The sequence below is a fragment of the Lepus europaeus genome, chromosome 15 (genome assembly GCF_033115175.1).
Source record: "Lepus europaeus isolate LE1 chromosome 15, mLepTim1.pri, whole genome shotgun sequence".
Lineage (NCBI taxonomy): Eukaryota > Metazoa > Chordata > Mammalia > Lagomorpha > Leporidae > Lepus > Lepus europaeus.
Window position 1 is genome coordinate 48268731 of NC_084841.1, and position 20563 is coordinate 48289293.

The window sequence follows — 20563 nt, forward strand, 5'->3', positions numbered from 1 at the left end:
TGATATAAGATATGAGGCAACATATTAAAATCTCGGTCTTAAGAGCTTTCAGGACCTGTCGCGAGAACCACTATTCCTCCATGACAGGCTTTATTTTAAGCCAGAAAAGACAGGCCTCAGAGTACAGGAGTGGAACTATAACTGGAATTTAGATTCTTCCGCCTTTCTGTATGATGCCTAGCCCCTAAGTTGCCCAAATGCACCAATAAAATGCATAAATTTAGGTAATTGATATATAAGGAATAAGGAACTCGCCTACGTGTGCAGTGACGTATGTACTTGTTGACTCAAGTGCATACAAATGCTGGGAGGAGAAGGGACGGGCTTCTTGCCTCAGCCCTGCGCTACATCATAGGTGCCGGTAAGAGCCTTAGCTAGCTACTAATAAAATCCTCTTGCTGTTGCATCCAGCCTGCCTTTTGTGAGTTGTTTTGGAGAGGGTCTCAAACCGGACACAACACTATCAGTCACTTAATCACAGAGGCAAATGTCTATTACCAATAAAGAATTTTTGATAATGGAATCTATCAGGATACTGTAAATATGATTAAATTAGATCTATGACATGATAAGCCTCTTTTGTTAAAAAAAAAAAAAAAACTCTAGCAAAACGATAAAGATTTGGATTCCTTAGCTCTGAATTTCCTTAGAGAGAAACATGGTCTTGTAGCACTAACCCTGTTTGTATCACTTCCTGTCCACTATAACTTAAACATGTAAACTGGTGGCATCCTCTTAACTATTCGTTCAGGTACTTTCATGTACTAAAATCTACAGCTTCTTGTCCAATCAGTCCAAAAAATTCTGTAGGCCTAATTGGAAAAAACCCTCATATATGAGGGTTCTTTAAAAAGTGCATGGGAAATATGTATTATGAAAAACTTATACATGGATTTCAAAAAAATTTGCTTCAAAATAAACATCTTTTCATTCCATTTTCCATGAACTTTTTGAAGTACTTTCACAACTTTAAATAGATCTTCATGGGACTGTAATAAGAAAGAATATATAACAAATTAACAAATCAGATTGTGGCAGGAGAGATCTGAGGATGTGAGATACTGATATTGGAAGATAGGGGTTTCTATGGTAACAACAGCATGCCAAACATCCCATTATGTAAAAGTATATTTATCATAAAGAGATGCATGGAGAATGGTGGTTACCTTAAGAGTGTTGATTCTGGGAGACTAATGCTTTAATTTTTCTGTTGAATTATTTACAATGAACCTATACATTTATATAACTATAAATATAGTTAGTTACAGTTTGAAAGAAGACTTTTTTCTTAAAATTAAAAAATGTTTCCAATTTTAACAGCTTTCTTTGATGTCAGCAGCAATGTCAACTAGGAGGAAATGAATGACAGTACAATGACCTAAGCCTTAGAAAATCAACCATAAAAATTAATGCATGGGAAACATTTTGCCAGAAAGATCTGATATGAAGTTTAACACTGAACTTAAAAATTATGTTTAAAAACTAAACAACTGTACACTTTGCATTCAAGCTCACACAAACTTTTTACTAGTCTCCTGCTGGTAAGTATCATGAAGAAAGTGAATGCAAGATTATCTTCAGGATAATCATTTCTAGGCAGATACAAGAAGAGGACAAAATAACATAGAACTCTTACCACAACATTTCATGTTTTTGCTAGATTCCCTACCAGGGCATTTTCTGCTTGGATGAATGAAGCAGGACATCTTAACCAGTTTCATGAAAAGGGAGTTCAAGCATGAGTACAAATGCCTCTGCCATTAAAATAAAGCAAACAAGGGATTCCCCCTCCCACTGCTTCCTATGATGAACATTTTAGATTGTGGGAGACAGCAAATCCAAAAATGTTTGACATAAAGTTAGACGATGGTCAGTTAAATGAAATTACTGTAAAATGCTGGATGTATGAATAAGAAAGAATAATCTTGATGCTATAATCACAATTACTATCTTTGATGCAATCATACTTGATGAAATCATTCTTGAAGGGGTTCAGCCAAAAGGAGAAAGTCCGTGCTGATCACCTCCATTTGCAGGTCTTCTGAGATTGCATCTTACGGTTCATAAAATCTGCAGTTGTCATCTGAAGCACAAGGACTTGTGCTCTTGCACTGCAACAAGAAGGGCGGTCCCAGGCCACAGCAACTGTGATCAAAGAGGTATGTTTTGATTAAATACACTGCAGAATTGTTTTAGGACTTTTGGCAAATGTTAATCTTATTTTCAAACACAGGGGAAAAAAATCACCCCAATTCAGGGCTAATTTAGTTGTCTGAAATAGATCAAACAGTTAAAAAAACAAAACACACATGAATAGTTCCATTTAAAAAGTTTCATCAGAAGAGGCACAGCAGTACTATCCTTCCTCATCACTGCTGCTCCAAGCATCTTCAAATGCTGGATTCAGTTGTGTTTTGGTTGCAGTCTAAAAAAGAAGAAGAAAGATGCTAATTTTTTACTTCTTAATTTTAGGCTTATAATACAGTTGAAAGATAAAATGTATCAAATAAATGATAATTAGGTTACTTTGAAAGAAACTGTGCAACTATACCTCCAATTCAACACAATTTATATTATATAGGCATACCAGACTTTTTCCAAGTAACCTGTTTCCTTCAAAGTAGTTACCTCATAAATACATATACATATGAGGGGTCTTAAAGTTCATGGGAAATGCATATTATGAATGAGCTATGTGTGAATTTCAAAATTGTCTGCAATTTTCCCCCCCATTTTCCTTGAACACTTTAAAAGCAGAACAAAAAGTGAGTGTTCCTGGTAAATTTCCTGAGAATCAGCTAGGATATTTGAAAAAAATACATTAATTTAGGCATTCTTTATGGCTGTCAAATAGATCAGAGGACATTAGTAAGCCTAATAATGTCAGCTCTTGTCTCTTGGGTGTATAATGAGAATTCCATTATACCCCAAATATCCAGATGAAAAACTATTATCAAACTTCAGCTATCCTCTCACTAATTTCTGGCAGCATTCCACTTATTTGCAAGAATAATACATACTGGCCGGCGCCGCGGCTCACTAGGCTAATCCTCCACCTTGCGGCGCCGGCACACCGGGTTCTAGTCCCGGTCAGGGCACCGATCCTGTCCCGGTTGCCCCTCTTCCAGGCCAGCTCTCTGCTGTGGCCAGGGAGTGCAGTGGAGGATGGCCCAAGTGCTTGGGCCCTGCACCCCATGGGAGACCAGGAGAAGCACCTGGTTCCTGCCATTGGATCAGCGCGGTGCGCCGGCCACAGCGCGCCTACCGCGGCGGCCATTGGAGGGTGAACCAACGGCAAAAGGAAGACCTTTCTCTCTGTCTCTCTCTCACTGTCCACTCTGCCTGCCTGTCAAAAAAAAAAAAAAAAAAAAAAAAGAAGAAGAAGAAGAAGAATACATACTAAAGTCTTTCTTTCATTCATTCTTTCATCCAAAAGTTTACTGCCTTTCCTGTCTTTTGGAACTTATAATTCAACTAATAAATTAGGTTATTTAGTAACAGTTTATCCAAAGACATTCTGCCCCTGGGGTAGGTAACTCTTCCTCACTCTGTATTTAGACAACTTCTCCTGGGCAGATACACCACACAAAGTTATGCCTCTTAATTCTACTGTGGAAGCCAAGGTATAACATATTCAACATTTTAATTTCCTTTGAACACTCAATAGAGAAAATAAAGCATATTTCAGTTGAAATATTTTTGCTAAGTGTGAGCAAAGAAATAACAATAAGTGAAAATCATAATATAGATACTATTTATATTGGCAGTAAAACAAAAATATAAGTGCATTACAGTATTAGAAATACATTTCATTGCTAAAACACAGATTAAAACATCACACCTGAAGTTAAAAGCTGCAGGAAAAAATGCTGTAGAAGGCTGTACACATAATATTATTTAAGATCACAGTGATCAAGTCCATCTATGACTTCAGTTTCTCTACAACATCTCCTCCTAGTGGATGTCCTGTCTATGCTTGAACATACCCATGTCTAACCTCACCAGGTTTCCCTTTGTTACCGGTAGACAGTTGTAGATCTCATGGAGATACAGAAACATTAGTTTAGAGGGGAATTATCCCAGGTCCAATAAAGGGAAGGAGGAATGAAACAAAATTTAACTTTGACAGGGATATATCTTGATAACTTCCAAATTTCTTACTAGAAAGTCTCAGGACTATCTATGTCAGCAAGTGAGAATACCACTCTACAAGTGGTAAGTAAAACAGCTAAAGATCATACGCAAAATAGACTAAGATTCTTGATGAGAGGTCATATTTAAACTGCAATGTACCCACCTTGTAGATCTCATGCAGCAAAACAGTGACTAAGAGTTACAACTAATCTATCTATAATTATAGATAGCTTGCCTTGACCATGCCAAGTTTTAGAAGGAGGGGCAAAAGGAAACCAGATTTCTCAGAGTATAATAAATTGGCCTCCCAATTAAATATGTCTTTATGCTTAAAGACAACAAAACCTGTCCATATCACCCAATGCCCTTCAATTTCTTTAAAATCTTCTTTTACTTCACATAGCACGAGAAATATCCCTATGGAATAATACCTTGGTTGATAGGAAAGTAAATCCTATTTGAAAGGAAACCTAAAAAACAACTTTGCTTTCACAATTTTGATATTTGGAAATATCATAAACTTTTCCCAGATTAGAAGGGTAATGTATAACAAAACTATAACTATATAACAAGGAAATAACTACCAGAATCATATATTATCTTCATAAATTAAGCAATTTATTTTCTTCCAACATCATTTTCTACATGCAAGTCATAGATTGGCCTGTCATTTACTTTTATTATTTTCATTTAGTAAATGATTGCTATGCTTCCTACCACAGCAAATAGTACTATGACCTGGATTTAAGATTTACAGTAATTCCCAAAGGACAGGATACACTAATTAAATAAGAATGCAAAATAAGTGGCTAGATCAAACTATTTGACTAGAGTGAGCTTTCTATAGACTGCTCAGTCATCAAAAGCAGCTGTATGCTATGAAGCTATAATAAACCAAATTGGACATGTGATGAAATATGAAAGTAGTCAAATAGTATTTGCCCAGCTGCTTGGAATTTAGCAATGTGTGTTTTTTCTGACTTTCATTTGATTAGGGCTAAATGAAAACACTTCACAGGCTTTACATTGCTGTAAATCTTTTTTTTTTTTTTTTTTAATTTGACAGGTAGATTTATAGACAGAGAGAGAGAGAGAGAAAGGTCTTCCTTCCATTGGTTCACTCCCCAAATGGCCACTACAGCTGGTACGCTGCGCCGATCCGAAGCCAGGAGCCAGGTGCTTCTTCCTGGTCTCCCAGGCGGAGGATTAACCAAGTGAGCCACGGCGCTGGCCCTGCCGTAAATCTTAACTTTCAAATTTAGTTGTGAAATATATTTTGCTAATATGTTTACGTGATGGTAACAAATCCCCCATAAATATTCTCTTTCATGTGGTTTTTGATATAGTCTTATTTTCACAAGGGAACTGAATATAAGAAAAAGTTTTCAGAATGTCAAATTTGTTATCTGATTAACTTTTTTCTATCTCTATTTAAGATGCTTTGTTTGTATTATGACCTTAAGATATTTCTATTTCTTTCCCCAACTTAAAAAAATATTATATATAAAATTGCTTTAGACTTTAAGTTTTTTATATCATATAAACTAGGATAAATGTTGATAAGCAACAGTGGTCACAACAGTCCTTAGCAGGAGATATACTACTTTGATTTAATTTTTAAATTTTTATTTATTTGAGAGGCAGAGGCAGAGATAACGCTATTTGCTGGTTCACGCTTCAAGTGCCTATAATGGCCAGGCCTGTGCCAGCTGAAGCAGCAGCCAAGAACCCAATCTAAGTCTTCTATGTGGATAACAGGGATGGAAGCACTTGACACATCACCTGCTGCCCCCTTGGTGAATATTAGCAAGAAGTCAGAATTGGGAATAGAACTAGGACTCAAATGCAGGTACTCTGATTTGGGATGTAGGCATCCCAGCCAGCATCTTAACCACTCAGACAAGTATCTACCCCGAGATACACTAGCTTTAGAAAACCTTTATCTCACTACTGTTTGATGTAAAAGTAAAAACAACAAATAAAACAAAAAGCAGAGGCTACCACTTGAGGCCAGAGTTCATGGTTAATCATCTTTATTTACCCTCACTGCATTTTTAAGGCTCTTTATTCACTGTCATATTTATATTAATTTATGCTCTAAGATAGGGACTGTCAGACTACTGGTGGGAATGGAAATCGATAAGCTTTGACACCATGAATAAAGAGCCTCAAAATGTCATATATAATAACTCTAAATAATTCTACTTCTAGGATTACACCTAAAGAAATAATCAGAAATATGAATAATTCATAAACAGACAGGGCTGGTGTTATGGTGCAGTAGGTTAAGCCACTGCCTGTGAGCTGGCATCCCATATCAGAGCACCAGTTTGAGTGCCAGATGCTCTGCTTCTGGTCCAACTCCCTGCTAATGTGCTTGGGAAGATGGTGGATGATAGGCCAAGTATTTAGACCCCTGCCATCCACATGGGAGACCCAGATAGAGTTCCAGGCTTTTGGCTTTGCTTCAGATCAACTCCAGTTGTTACGGCCATTTGGGGAGTGAACCAGCATATGGAAGATTTCTCTCCCTCTGTCTGTTTTTCAAATAAATGTATCTAAAAAATTATAAACAAATATTTAACTTGAAGCTGCTTGTAATAATCAATGGAAATATTTTTAAAAAGACATTTAAATTGTGAGATATGACAGAATATTATATCACTAAAAACAATGTTCATCTACTTATCAATGATATAGAAAAAGGCTTATCGTATAACACTAATGGGAGAAGATGCCAAGATGCATGCCATACCCTGATATTAACTATGTTTTTAAAAAAGTATGCACAGAAAATTGTTGAACTCTTAGCATAGAATTGGTCTTCTGTGTATAAAGTTAGTTGTGGAGAATGGGACTGGGAAGGAAGAGGGAGGAGGAAGAGGAGTGGGAGTGTGGGTATGGTGGGAAGAATCACCATATTCCTAAAGTTGTACTTATAAAATGCATTGAGGTTTGTATTCCTTAAACAAAAGGCTTCTTTAGGAAAAAAAAAAAAAAAAAAAAAAGGAAGCATGCACAGGAGAAAAACAAGAACAAAGTAAATAAAAATGCTAATACTGATTAACTCAACTTGAAGCTTTTTTAGTTTTTGATATTTTTCTGAATTTTCAAAATGTGTTACAATAGGAAAATTACTTTTACAATAAGAAAATGGCAAGAAAAGCTTTAAAAGTCTCTTCCACATCAAGTAAGTTAATAAAATGCCATTTTTTATGATTTACATGTCACTATAAAATTTCTACAATATTTACCTCATCATCATCCGGAACTGGTTCACTTAAAGATGGCACCCAAGCAAGAATATTGCAGTCTTTGCTACCACTATAAAGTTCCTATAAAACGGGAAGCAAAAGATATGATTGCCAATCAATTCAAAAGGAAAATATAGCACTTTTTTGAAATTTTTTTTTTTAGTATTTGAGAGGCAGAGTTAGAGAGAGAGAGAGTGGGAGAGACAGAGAGAGAGGTCTTCCACCCACTGGTTCACTCCCCAAATGGCCACAATGGCTGGAGCTGAGCCAATCTGAAGCCAGGAGCCAGGAGCTTCCTTTTGGTCTCCCACATGGGTACAGGAACAGTGCCATAGGCTGAGACTGAACAAATTATCCCACAGTGTTGGCCCCAATAACTAATTATTTTTTTTTCCACAGGAAGAGTTAGACAGTAAGAGAGAGAGAGACAGAGAGAAAGGTCTTCCTTTCCCGTTGGTTCACCCTGCAATGGCCGCTGCGGCCTGCGTGCTGTGGCCTGCGCACCGTGCTGATCCAAAGCCAGGAGCCAGGTGCTTCTCCTGGTCTCGCACACGGGTGCAGGGCCCAAGGACTTGGGTCATCTTCCATTGCACTCCTGGGCCATAGCAGAGAGCTGGACAGGAAGAGGAGCAACCGGGACAGAATCTGGTGCCCCGACCGGGACTAGAACCTGGTGTGCCAGCGCCACAGGCAGAGGATTAGCCTATTGAGCCACAGCGCCGGCTCCAATAACTAATTATTAAGGTAGATTAAAAAGTTAATTCTATTTCTACTCCCTACAACTTGGCTGATGTCCTGTCTTTTATTTATTTATTTTTTTGAGATACATTAGGATACATCAGAGCTTACTAAGGGTATAAACATTTTATAAAACAATCAACATCCTAGTGGCTTTGATTACAGTATCCACATATTTCAAGTGTTAGAGAAAGAATAAAAGTAATTTGGCCTTCTCTGTCAATAACTGAATCACAATAGTGACTTCAATGAAGAAATGATATGAGTTTCTACTAAAACAGGATGAATGTTCACAGCATGTTTTATTTAGCTTATAGCTGCATAACCGGCTGGTATTCAACAGAACAGGCTGAAGCCCCAGTCCCTGTGCCAGTTGACAATGTTTCATAATATTAAGCTTGGGTTGATGTACAGTATTTGTCATTGTCTTTAAGGATATGTTGTTTGCTCATGGCTGAATGATGCTCACTCCTCTCCCCAACAAAACTAAGGGAACGTGTTAAATTGTCTACAAACGAATACATCTCTATGGGGCAGTGAAATTCAGGGGACGTACACTGGTACAATCTTTTTTAGAGGATAAACTCTCAGTATATATCACAAAGTTTTCTACATATTTCTAGGAAGTTATGCTGAAGTCACATATGAAATTCAAGGATATCATCAGTGAAATATTTATAATGACAAAAAATAGAACTGATTACCCAAGAATAGAAGGATAATTATTACTAATGATGTATTCATGTGATTTAACAGTACATAGTCATTAAAATAGATTTTTAATTGTGGCACAGCAGGTAAAACTGCTGCCCATGACACCTATGTCCCATTTGGGCGCTGGTTCAAGTCCTGGCTGCTCCATTTACGATCCAGCTTCCTGCTAATATGCCCAAAACTTGGGGCCCTGTACCCACGTGTGAGACCAGGATGAAGCTCCTGGCTTCAGACTGCCCAGCGCCAGCTGTTTTGACCACTTGGGGAATGAACCAGTTGATGGAAGATCTCTCTCTCTGTAACTCTGCCTTTCAAACAAAAATAACTAAATCTTAAAAAAAACGATAATCTCAATTCTCTATTTGACTATGAGATCTTGTCCAAGTCACCAGTATCAGTTTCTTCATTAGTATAACAGGAAAAAATGTATTGGAAGAGTAATGGCATGGAAAAATACTCATAATGTCAAAGAGGAGAATATAAAGAAATACTTATAATTTCAAGAGAAAATATAAAACAGGTCAATAATAATAATAAAACTTAAGTGCAAAGGGTAAAAACTAAAAAGAAAAAGCAACAGAATGTTTAGAATTTCTAAAACCTTGAATGACTATGTGAATTTTTGCCCTCACAAATATATTTCTGTATTTCTACATAAATATCATTAACAATAAGCTCTTCCCCACCCCACCTTGGTTACGCAACAATTTAGCTTTATCACTATGTATCTCAAAAATAATTTGAGAGGCCAGCATAAAGCTGCCGCCTGCAGTGCCAGCATCCCATATGGGAGCTCTCTGCTGTGGCCAGGGAGTGCAGTGGAGGATGGCCCAAGTGCTTGGGCCCTGCACCCCAGGGGAGACCAGGATAAGCACCTGGCTCCTGCCATTGGATCAGTGCGGTGCGTCGGCCGCGGCAGCCATTGGAGGGTGAACCAACGGCAAAAGGAAGACCTTTCTCTCTGTCTCTCTCTCTCTCTCACTGTCCACTCTGCCTGTTAAAAATAAATTAAAAAAAATTTTTTTTAAATGTATTATATATATAAAAAAAGATATGGATGTTCTGTAGATGTTCAAAAACAGACACTTTGGAAGCAGCAGCACTTAAGATTACATTCTCAAAACTCAAAAGTGCAGTAAAAAGAATTGTTTTTTCCTTGAACCATAAGAGAGTAAGTTGTCAACATGAGGTTTAGTATCCTTGAATAGTTGTCTATATTTCCTGTAAACAAGAGTGCTTTCCTTAATAGTTACAATACAGCTTAAAAAATCAGAAAATTCATATTGATATACAAAGTAATACACTTAATCCTTAGCCTTCATTTCAGTTTCATCAACTGTCTCAATAACAACCTTCACAGCAAAAGGGTCTAGTTAAAAATCACATGCTGCCATTAGCTGTCATGTCAACTTTGATTATTTCATCAAAGTGATACATACCAGGCTTCTTCAAAGTAAAATTACTCTTTTCTATCTTTGTGTATAATCGTCTGTAGAGTGGTACTCTAAGGCTATGTAAGCATTCCATCCAATTTACTAATTTACTTATTTATATCACTGTGGTCTCACAGATTTCTATTTCAGTTAATGGGTTATAATTCCATTGACTAAAATCCATTATTTATTTTTGATACTGTAGTTGCCAGAGTCTTATATTTACAACAGAATTACCATAATTTTATTTTCAGATGCTGAATTTTGTGTAATTTGCAAAAGAGTTTTGTTGCAAATGGATATAAAAGTTCTATGTTCTGTGACTACTGAGAAATAATTGTTACTTTTTCAGAGTCATAATAGGTGAGATGGGTTAGGAGGTGGGGTCTTTTTGAATCAGTGTAGTGATTAAAATCTTTCTGAGTTCATGGCATATGTAGAAATTATTTGTCAGGAGGCAACCTGTCCAAGGTCTCTGGCTGTCCCAACTGTTCCAAGAAGTGTGAGGAATGATATCTTAGGACACTTTTAATATATTCTAGTTTATTCGAATTGTCATGAGGTTCCAATATAGCAGAAAGCAATAATTTGTAGTCAGATTATCTAGGTTAAAATCTTGGCTGTGTCTTTAAGTCACTCTGGACAAGAAAAGAGGGAGAGTACCTCTAAAAATTTCTTTGAACAGAGAATCATCCTTTGTCAATCATGTGCAAGCTTGGGGCAAGGCATGTCGCTCTCTGAAGCTTTAGTTTCCTTCTTCCAGTAGTAACACTAAAAATACTTAATATCAGTATATCAAGAAACTGACAGATACTAGCATTAGACTTCAAATAGTTGCTGAGTTGTGGTCGAGTTTAAGTTCCCAGGGAAGTGGATGAGGCTGGTAGTCCTCTGGGGTGCTTCGTTCAGCAGTTGTTGACCAACCAATAGGACATGTACTTGAATATTTTAATAATGGATGCTGTACTGGTGTGTACTGAAAAATCAGGCCTATGGCCAGGCACAAAATTAGGTAATCAGTATTAATGAACGAAGAGGAGTTTCACCAGGTGATAAAAGTCTCTTCAAGGTCTAATAATCCAGTTTTCATTCTATCAGTACTTATCATGAACTTCCTTTCCCTTACCAACAAAAAAGGGGAAATGTCAACTACCTTGTTATAGTGGACCCATTTAAAGGAGCATGTCAGGTAAACTGTGCAAATGTTCTGTGAAAAAAAAAAAATCTGTTCCATATGTAACATAAAAGAGAAGGGTCAGGGTATTAAACAAATGAAAAACATATGTGTTTGCTTTTTAAACAATTACATGAGTTGCAGAACTTAAAAAGCATACCTTTAATTAGCCACTGACAGAAAATAAGAAAAAAACAAAATTTTATACATACTCATACATAAACCCAGACATACACACTATTTTTTCATTTTTTACCCAAAATATTGTTTGCAAGATAGTCTCTAATTCACCAGAGATTTTCAACTGCCAAACAGACGGAGCCCATATGTTTTGGAACAAAATTTATCCTAAGCAAGTTGCACAGTACTAAGGGATTCGTACATACATCCTATGCCATCTATAATCTAGGCTGTACTACCCTCCATTAAATACACCCTAGCTCAAATGTGGATTAAATATATAATACCTCAGAAGGAAACTGCTGTCTGCTCATACAGCTAGTCTGCTAAGCTAATTACCTCCACGTTTTAAACTCCCTTAAGTATCATTCTTACCTGGAAATTAGATTGAAATACACAGCAGTCAACATTTTTATAATGTCCCTTAAGCATAGTTATCTGTTCTCCTGAGTAAATTGTATAAACAGCAATGGTGCTACCATATGGTACAAAAACAAATTCTGAACTGCAGCCACAGGAGACAGCGAATTTCAATCCTTTTCTACTGTCATTACAAACTTTTCCATAGTTCACCTGTAGGATAAAAATCATAAAGTTACTTATTACTTAAATCTGAATAAAACAGCCAACAAAGACTGAACTATTTCAAATATTACAAAATTCTACAGAAAAGACTTCCAAATTTGAAAAAATATTCAGTGCTCTAACAGAAACAACAATCATTGTATGACAGTACATTTTACATTAAGAAAGAGGAACAACATGGATCCTTCAAGTTTGTGAAAAATGGAATTAAAGTTTATTCTGGTGCAGAAAAATTTTAAGATTCATACCTTCAAAAAAGTTAATGAGAAAAGTGTACTATGGGGGCCGGCACTGTGGCATAGCAGGTAAAGCTGCCACCTGCAGTGCCAGCATCCCGAATGGGTGCCGGTTCAAGTCCCAGCTACTCCACTTCCAGTCCAGCTCTCTGCTAGGGCCTGGGAAAGCAGTGGAAGATGGCCCAAGTCCTTGGGCCCCTGCACCCTTGTGGGGAAACCCAGAAGAAGCTCCTGGATCCTGGCCTTGGATTGACCCAGCTCTGGCAGTTGCAGCCTTGAGGAGTGAACCAGTGGAGGGAAGACCTTTTTCTCTCTGCCTCTGCCTCTCTGTAACTCTACCTTTTAAATAAATAATTAAATCTTAAAAAAAAAAAAAAGAAGTGTGCTATGAAAAAACTATGCATGGATTTCAAAATTATTTTGCATTAAAATAAACTTATCTCTTAATTCAGTTTCCCAAACTTTCTGAAGTACCTCCATACAAATAGTAAAAAACAAAAAAAACACAACAAAAAAGACCCAAAACATTGAAGGAAAAATTTTGCATTCTCACCTTGCTACAAATAAAAATGCAGATTAAGACAATCCTTAAGAATCATTTTAGATCATTCATTTTAGATCATTTAGCCAAAATTTTAAGGAACATGGCACTCAGTACAGATACAAGTGAGGTAAGCATGTTGGTGCAACTCTAATTTGCTTATTCCTTTAACAGACCAATGGTCTATTATTTAACAAAATAACAAAAAAGTTATTCTTTTGGGGGGGTTATAACCTTTCATTCTTTTAATTAAAAATTTTTTTATTGTGGTAAAATACACGGAACAGAAAATTTACTGTGTTAACTGTAAGTATGAAGTCTTCATAAAGTTCACAGAAAATGTATATTACGAAAACATAATTTTTTATCAAAACAAAACTTTTTTTCAAGATTTATTTATTTATTTGAAAGTCAGAGAGGCAAAGAGGCAGAGAGAGAGAGAGAGAGAGAGAGAGAGAGAGATCTTCCATCTGATGGCTCACTCCCCAGATGGCCGCAAAGGCCAGAGCTGCACCAGTCTGAAGCCAGGAGCCAAGAGCTTCTTTCAGGTCTCCCACATGAGTGCAAGGGGCCCAAGGACTTGGGCCATCTTCTACTGCTTTCCCAGGCCACAGCAGAGAACTGGATTGGAAGTGGAGCAGCTGGGACTTGAACTGGTGTCCATATGGGATGCCGGCACTGCAGGCAGCAGTTTTACCTGCTACGCCATGGCACCGGCCCCCAAAATAAACTTTAAATTGTATTCTTCCACAAACTTTTTGACGTGTCCTCATACATTCACACTGTTGTGCAACCACTACCACCACAATTGCTACAACTCTTTTCATCTTGCAAAACTGTACTCATTAAAGAGGAGAGAGATTCTTACCCTTAACTTAGTAATTACTCCTGGGATTATATCTTAAGGAAACAATCCAACAGCAAAAAGTTGTATGCCCAGTGGATTTCAATGTAGCATTATCCAGAATAGCAAAAATAACTGAGAAAAGGCATATATTTCCAATAATGTTATATTAATTCTAAGGTTTATGTAAGTCATACGCAGAAAATAAGACAAAGGTTAAGTATAAACAAGCACTGTAAATAATTTCAGCTTTATATAATCATGTATCTGGAACAAAAATACCATTCTACACTGTACCCCAAAGGTGTAGTCAGCAAACCCAGTAGCAAAATGGGTATCTCCAAGCACTAGAACACACAGACTTCCAGACTCCACCCCAATTCTGCTGAAGAATCTTCATTTTAACAAGAGCCCTAGGTAATCTGTAAGCTCATCAAATTCTGAGCAGCTTTAGGCTAAGTAACAGGTTTACTTCCTACTGGTGATTTTGAGAAGCTTGGGAGTGGAGTATAAAGGTGGCAGCTAATCATTTGGAAATGATGAGCATGTGGATCACAAAATCTCCCTTCTCTGTAGCTAATATCAGAGTATAAATAGCGATTTGCCCTTTTCTCTTTTACAGGGGTTGGTTGGGAGTGTGGTGTATACATACAAACAAAAACACTGAGGGCAATTTGGATATATGCTGATCATCTGTGGACACTGCAGATGGCTTACTTATCCTTCAGACTGACATGTGATGGCAACGAGCACATGTGTTTAGCTACTTCATGGCAACAGTGATGTAAGAGGTTAAACATTAAACTTGCATTCAAAAGACTTGGGTTTTAAAATACACTTTTTTGGAGAGGCCCCTCATGAATAATGATTTAACCTTTGAGTTCCATTTTCCTAATCTGTTCAGTGTAGTTAAATATCATTTACCTAAGTTATTCTGATAACGTAAATGAAATAATGCATGTGAGAGCACCTGGGACATAAATTTATCCAGTAAATTCTTAGATCTTGATTTCTATACATGTTTAAAACTCTAACATTCCCTCATTTGCATCTTTTGATCCTATACACACAACCATTTATAGAATACTGGTGGTGGGGGAGGGAGATTAAAATACTTCTCCACTAGCAATTCTCTGTATCCTTGGAAAAATTATGAACTGCCAGACTGTGACTGGCTCATTGACATTTGTTTATCACAACACTTAGCTATAAACCCTACATTCTTTCCACTATTCCATTATTCCACATTCTTTCCCAAATGTGAATTGGAAAGTTTACAGTGGGGAAAGGATATTGAATCAGTTACTAAACTCTTTTTCTGTTGCTTTTTTTAAAAGAAATTATTTGACAGGCAGAGAGAGTGAGAACAACAGAGGAGAGAGAGCTCTTCTACCTGTTGGTTCATTACCCAAATCCCCAAAACAGTCAGTGTAGGCATTTGGGGCTCAGCAGCAAGTGGAGCTGGGACTTGAACCCAGGCACTTGTATGTGGGATGCAAGAGTGCTAAGCAGCATCTTAACTGCTGGGCAAAGATGTCTGCCTGCAGCTCACTAACTTATGCCTTTGACCATAGACTTTCCTCCTCCAATTCCTGCTACAACTGTCATATTAATCTTTGTAAATCACTCCTGTGATCAGATCACTTGTGGGCTCAAAAATTATTAATCTTTTCAATGCCTAAGGAAGGAAGTTCAAATAACAGCTTAAGGAAGGAAGGCGCGTCAATTATCAAGTGCTTACCAGGTGTCACACACCGTGAAAGGTGAATAAGTTACCCATTTTATGAATATAAATGCTTACCATAAAAAGCAGTGTGTGCAAGTGTTATAAATTTTTATGTAAGTATTAAAGACAGGCTACTATTGGCAATGATCTCTTTTTTGTTTTTTAAGATTTTTTTTTTTTTTTTTTTGGACAGGCAGAGTGGAGAGAGAGAGAGAGAGAGAGAGAGAAAGGCCTTCCTTTTTGCCATTGGTTCACCCTCCAATGGCCGCTGCAGCCAGCACATCGCGCTGATCCGAAGCCAGGAGCCAGGTGCTTCTCCTGGTCTTGCATGCGGGTGCAGGGCCCAAGCACTTGGGCCATCCTCCACTGCCTTCCCGGGCCATAGCAGAGAGCTGGCCTGGAAGAGGGGCAACTGGGATAGAATCCGCCGCCCCAACCGGGACTAGAACCCAGTGTGCTGGCACCGCAAGGCGGAGGATTAGCCTGTTAAGCCACGGTGCTGGCCTGTTTTTTAAGATTTATTTATGTTCCTAAAGTTGTATTTATGAAACTCATTAAGTTTCTATACTTTAAATAAAAGTTTTTTGGGAAAAAATTTAAAAATGAACTATAAAATATTTATTTATTTATTCAAAAGGCACAGTTACAAAGAGAGAGAGAGAGAGACAGAGAAATCTTCCATCCCAAATGGTTGCAAAGGACAGGGCTGGGCCGGGCCAAAGCCAGGAGCCAGGTGCTTCATCCAGGTATCCCAAGTGGTTGGCATGGTCATCTTTCATTGCTTTCCCAGGCACATTAGCAGGGATTTGAACGGGAAGTGGAGCACCGAGGACTCAAACTCGCACCCATACAGGATGCCTGGCACTGCAGGTGATGGTGGTGGCTTGACCTGCTGCTGCACCATAACACTGGCCACTGGCAATGATGTCTTAAAGGTGGTATTTAAAGCAGGCCTTGAGATTTGTACAGGGGAGGAAGATTCTGAAGACTTGTGATAGTATCATGGTAAATCCAATTCCCTATGTTATTTGGCTCCTCTTTGTTAATCAAGGACAGACATACAAATCTAGTCATTAAGTTAAAGTGTAGAGTTATGCAGAGATCCGATCACAAGGAAGTTCATTTTATGGTCTATCATCAGCCTAATAATAATGTGGGGCCGGCGCTGTGGCGTAGAAGGTAAAGCTGCAACCAGCAGTGCCAGCATCCCATATGGGCACCAGTTTGAGTTCCGGCTGCTCCACTCCCCATCCAGCTCTCTGCTATGGTCTGAGACAGCAGTAGTAAATGGCCCAAGTCCTTGGGCCCCTGCACCTACGTGGGAGACCTGGAGGAGGCTCCTGGCTGCTGGCTTTGGATTGACGCAGCTCTGGCCGTAAACCAGCAGATGGAAGACTTCTTTCTCTCTGTCTCTGCCTCTCTTTCTCTCTCTGTAACTCTTAAAAAATTAATAATGATAGGTGATATTTCCAGAATGTCAACACTTGCCATATAAGATAATGTCATACTTGTTTTATACATGTATTGTTTCATGTAATCTTTGATACAATACTATAAGTTACGCAGCATTAGTATATAAAAAGAAAATAACCAAAAAGGTGAAGTAATTTTAATAAGGTCTCTTTGCTAGGAAATTACAGAAGCATAAACTGACTCTAGACTATAGTAATCAAAAGCCACTGTACCATACTATTGTACACTCTTTGATTCCATTAAGTGATGCTCACAGTACACTGCAGTATAAGTGATTGCAGGGTATTCTTGGAGTACCTATGCAAGACTAGAAGAGTTTAAAGAGAGGTTGTGGGGGCCGGCACTGTGGTGCAGCAGGTTAATGCCCTGGCCTGAAGAGCTGGCATCCCATATGGCACCTGGTTCAAGACCTGGCTGCTCCACTTCCAATCCAGTTCTCTGCTGTGGCCTGGGAAAGCAGTAAAAGATGGCCCAATTTCTTGGCCCCTGTATCCATGTGGGAGACCCAGAGGAAACTCCTGGCTCCTGGCTTAGGATCGGTGCAGCTCTGGCCATTGCGGCCAACTGGGGAGTGAACCAGCAGATGGAAGACCTTTCCCTCTCTCTCTCCCTCTTTCTGTCTCTCCTTTCTCTGTGTAACTCAGACTTTTGAATAAATAAATAAATCTTAAAAAAATAAATAAAAAATAAAAAAAGAGAGATTGCACCTGAGATGGATCCTTAAAGTTGAGAAGTAGTTAGGACAGGAAGGAGAAGGGTATTCTAAATCAGAAACAGCAATCTGGGCAGCTATTGGAAGAAATGAGGGAGGATGGTATATCCAAAGACCACTAAAGTATTTCAGCATGCCTGAAAAGAGAAAAACAATAGGGAAGTGGCAAGGCATAAAACTGGTGAACTAAAAGGCATTGCTTTATGAAGGTCTTGTACACAATGGGCAAAGGCATTCAGGTTTAATGATCTGAAATATTGAAGAATCACTGAAAGAGTTCCACTGGGAAGTGGATTTAGGAAAAGTTAGAAGGATATTGGAATATTTAAACAGAGATGAGTCTAGCAGTGAGGATGGAAGGGAATACAGATATGAAAAAATTTAGGACAGAAGAATATATAGACCTTATAATTGATTTAATAGCTAGGTTAAGGACAGGGAAGAATAATAGATTCCAAGTTTCCTGACTTTATCAGTCACAAGGTGGCTGATAATCATACAACTAAGAGTAAACACCAGAATACATACTTGGAAACTGTATCTTCTTTTCTTGTGCCAAGAGCTGCCTCTGTGAACCTTCCCTGTAGGATTCTGTTCTGAATTCTAAATGAGGCAATGGTCTCCAGAGTATAGTTTATACACATACAGGAGTTTGCAAGATGATCCATTAAGGTGTGAGAAGAAATTGTGAAACTTTCTATTGCTTTTTTATCAAAAAATTAAGAAGTTGAACTTTACTAAATTTAATACATACTCACAATAGTTTCTGTATATAATTTATAAATAATTATGCATACATTAGAAGTATATATCTGTACCTTTTTAACTAATAGGGGTAATACTAATAAGGCAACAATATGCAATAAAAGTCATTACTATTTATGGTATGCTTATTATTTAGCAGGCACAATGCGACTCTATATACTTCTATTTTACCATTACAATTGGGTTTTACCTAGACAATATTGCTAATTTATAAATTGGGGGCGCTGTGTTGTTGTTACCTTAAATATACTGCCTAACATCCTCAATTACTAAATGGCAGGAATGGAGTTTGTTTCTTGTTCTAATAGCCATTTAAAAATTTGAAGACAGTGTGTTCACCCTTCAAGTTACCTTTTCTGGGATCAATGTCCCAACTTCCCGAGTCTTTTGTAGGTGAGTTTCTAGGTTACTCCTCTCATCTTTGCATGAATGACTTACTTTGGTCAAGTCCATTTTAAAATGTATTAGTCATTCTAAATGTACTATCCTAGCCAATAAAATAAAGTAAAATAAAATAAAATCCATAGGGCATGAATATCACTTTGAAAGAGAGAGCACAGAATAAAACCGCATTAACAAATTACATATTCCTATATATTGGACCATTTATATTTATCACATTAAGCTTTGACACACATGCCACACTACTTTTCCAAAGCCACCTGTCATTTTCCCCCTCTCAAGCTTTACTGGCTTTACAAATTATTCAGAGGAAAGTCAAAACTTTATACAGGCCCTGGCATCCTTTTCTTTCTGTTCCTCATCTCCTGTTATCCACCTGCTGTTCTAACACAAGAGCTTCCTAGCTGTTCCTTGAGAATCTCATACATGTTCCCATTCCAGAGTCTTTGTACTTTTTTACTTTACACTCATTCTCATATAACATAAGTGGTCCATCTATCCATCTATTGACTGATGCCTTCCATCCTCTTCCTGGAATGTAAGCTCCTTGAGGACGGCAGTTTTCTAGGTGTCATCCACAGCTATATTATACTGTCTGGCAATTTAATGAGTCTTCAATTAATATTCATTAAACAAAAAGAAAAGGAATGTATGATCTGATCATGGACATGATACAATATGAGTGGAAGATTAAAAATCATAAATCATAATGCCTAAGTTTCTAGCCTGAGACGTGACAGAGAAGCATCTCATAAAGAATATGAGGGATTAGCACAGACTTAAGTAATCTAGATATAAGCAATTTGGATGTTATAGTAATAGTAGTATTAATGATGAAAGTGACAGCTGGGGCCGGCACTGTGGTGTAGTGGGTAAAGCTACCGCCTGCAGTGCCGGCATCCCATTGGGGCGCCAGCCGGTTCGAGTCCCAGCTGCTCCACTTCCCATCTGATATGGCCTGGGAAAACAGTACAAGATGGCCCTATTCCCTGGGCCCCTGCACCCGCATGGGAAACCTGGAAGAAGCTTCTGGCTCCTAGCTTTGGATCAGCACAGCTCTGGCCGTTGTGGCCAATTGAGGAGTGAACCAGCAGATGGAAGACCTCTCTCTCTCTCTGCCTCTCCTTCTCTCTCTGTATAACTCTGACTTTCAGATAAATAAGTTAAGTCTTTAAAAAACAAAAAAGTGATACCTAGGTTAATCTGAAAGAGAAGTATTAACTAGAAAGGATGATTGTGTTAGTAAGCTTTTTGTAACTGTAACTAAATACCTGAGAAAACTAGCTTTATAAAAAGAAAGGAAATTTATTTTGCCTCATGGTTGTAAAGATTCACAGTCCTAGCCTGGGCCTCCCTGGTTCCACCACTTGGCAGAATGTGGGCAGAAGAACCATCATATGGTGAACCATGAAGCACAAAGAGCAGCTAGGCCTGACTCTGCTTTTATAACCAAGCCTCTTATGAGATCTACTTTCTAAGAGCATGCTCCCAGTGACCTAAGGACTGGACTGAATTTCCACCCTGTTAGTATTATCAACTTTTGACTTTGGGGTTTACCCAACTGCTTTCAAGAGTGTGAAGCCATATCCTTTTCAAATAATAGCAATGGTTACTATGAATACTTACATAAATGCTTTTTAAGCGGTGTGGAT

The 20563-nt window shown here is 38.0% G+C and overlaps 1 protein-coding gene across 6 annotated transcripts in view; it reads right to left on the minus strand.

Annotated features, from left to right (window-relative positions):
- Positions 1-1624: 1624 nt before the first annotated feature.
- ERCC8 (ERCC excision repair 8, CSA ubiquitin ligase complex subunit) overlaps positions 1625-20563 on the minus strand; it is a 60691-nt gene continuing 41752 nt past the window's right edge. For 4 of the 6 annotated variants that reach the window (XM_062212037.1, XM_062212035.1, XM_062212033.1 and 1 more), the window contains 3 exons: positions 12003-12200; positions 7389-7469; positions 1625-2425 (listed from right to left, as the gene is read on the minus strand). In XM_062212037.1, coding sequence (XP_062068021.1) covers positions 2357-2425; positions 7389-7469; positions 12003-12200 — 348 coding nt within the window. In that variant the 3' untranslated portion in view covers positions 1625-2356. The remainder of the gene's footprint in view (positions 2426-7388; positions 7470-12002; positions 12201-20563) is intronic. The other 2 variants (XM_062212034.1, XM_062212036.1) reach the window with 2 other exon arrangements.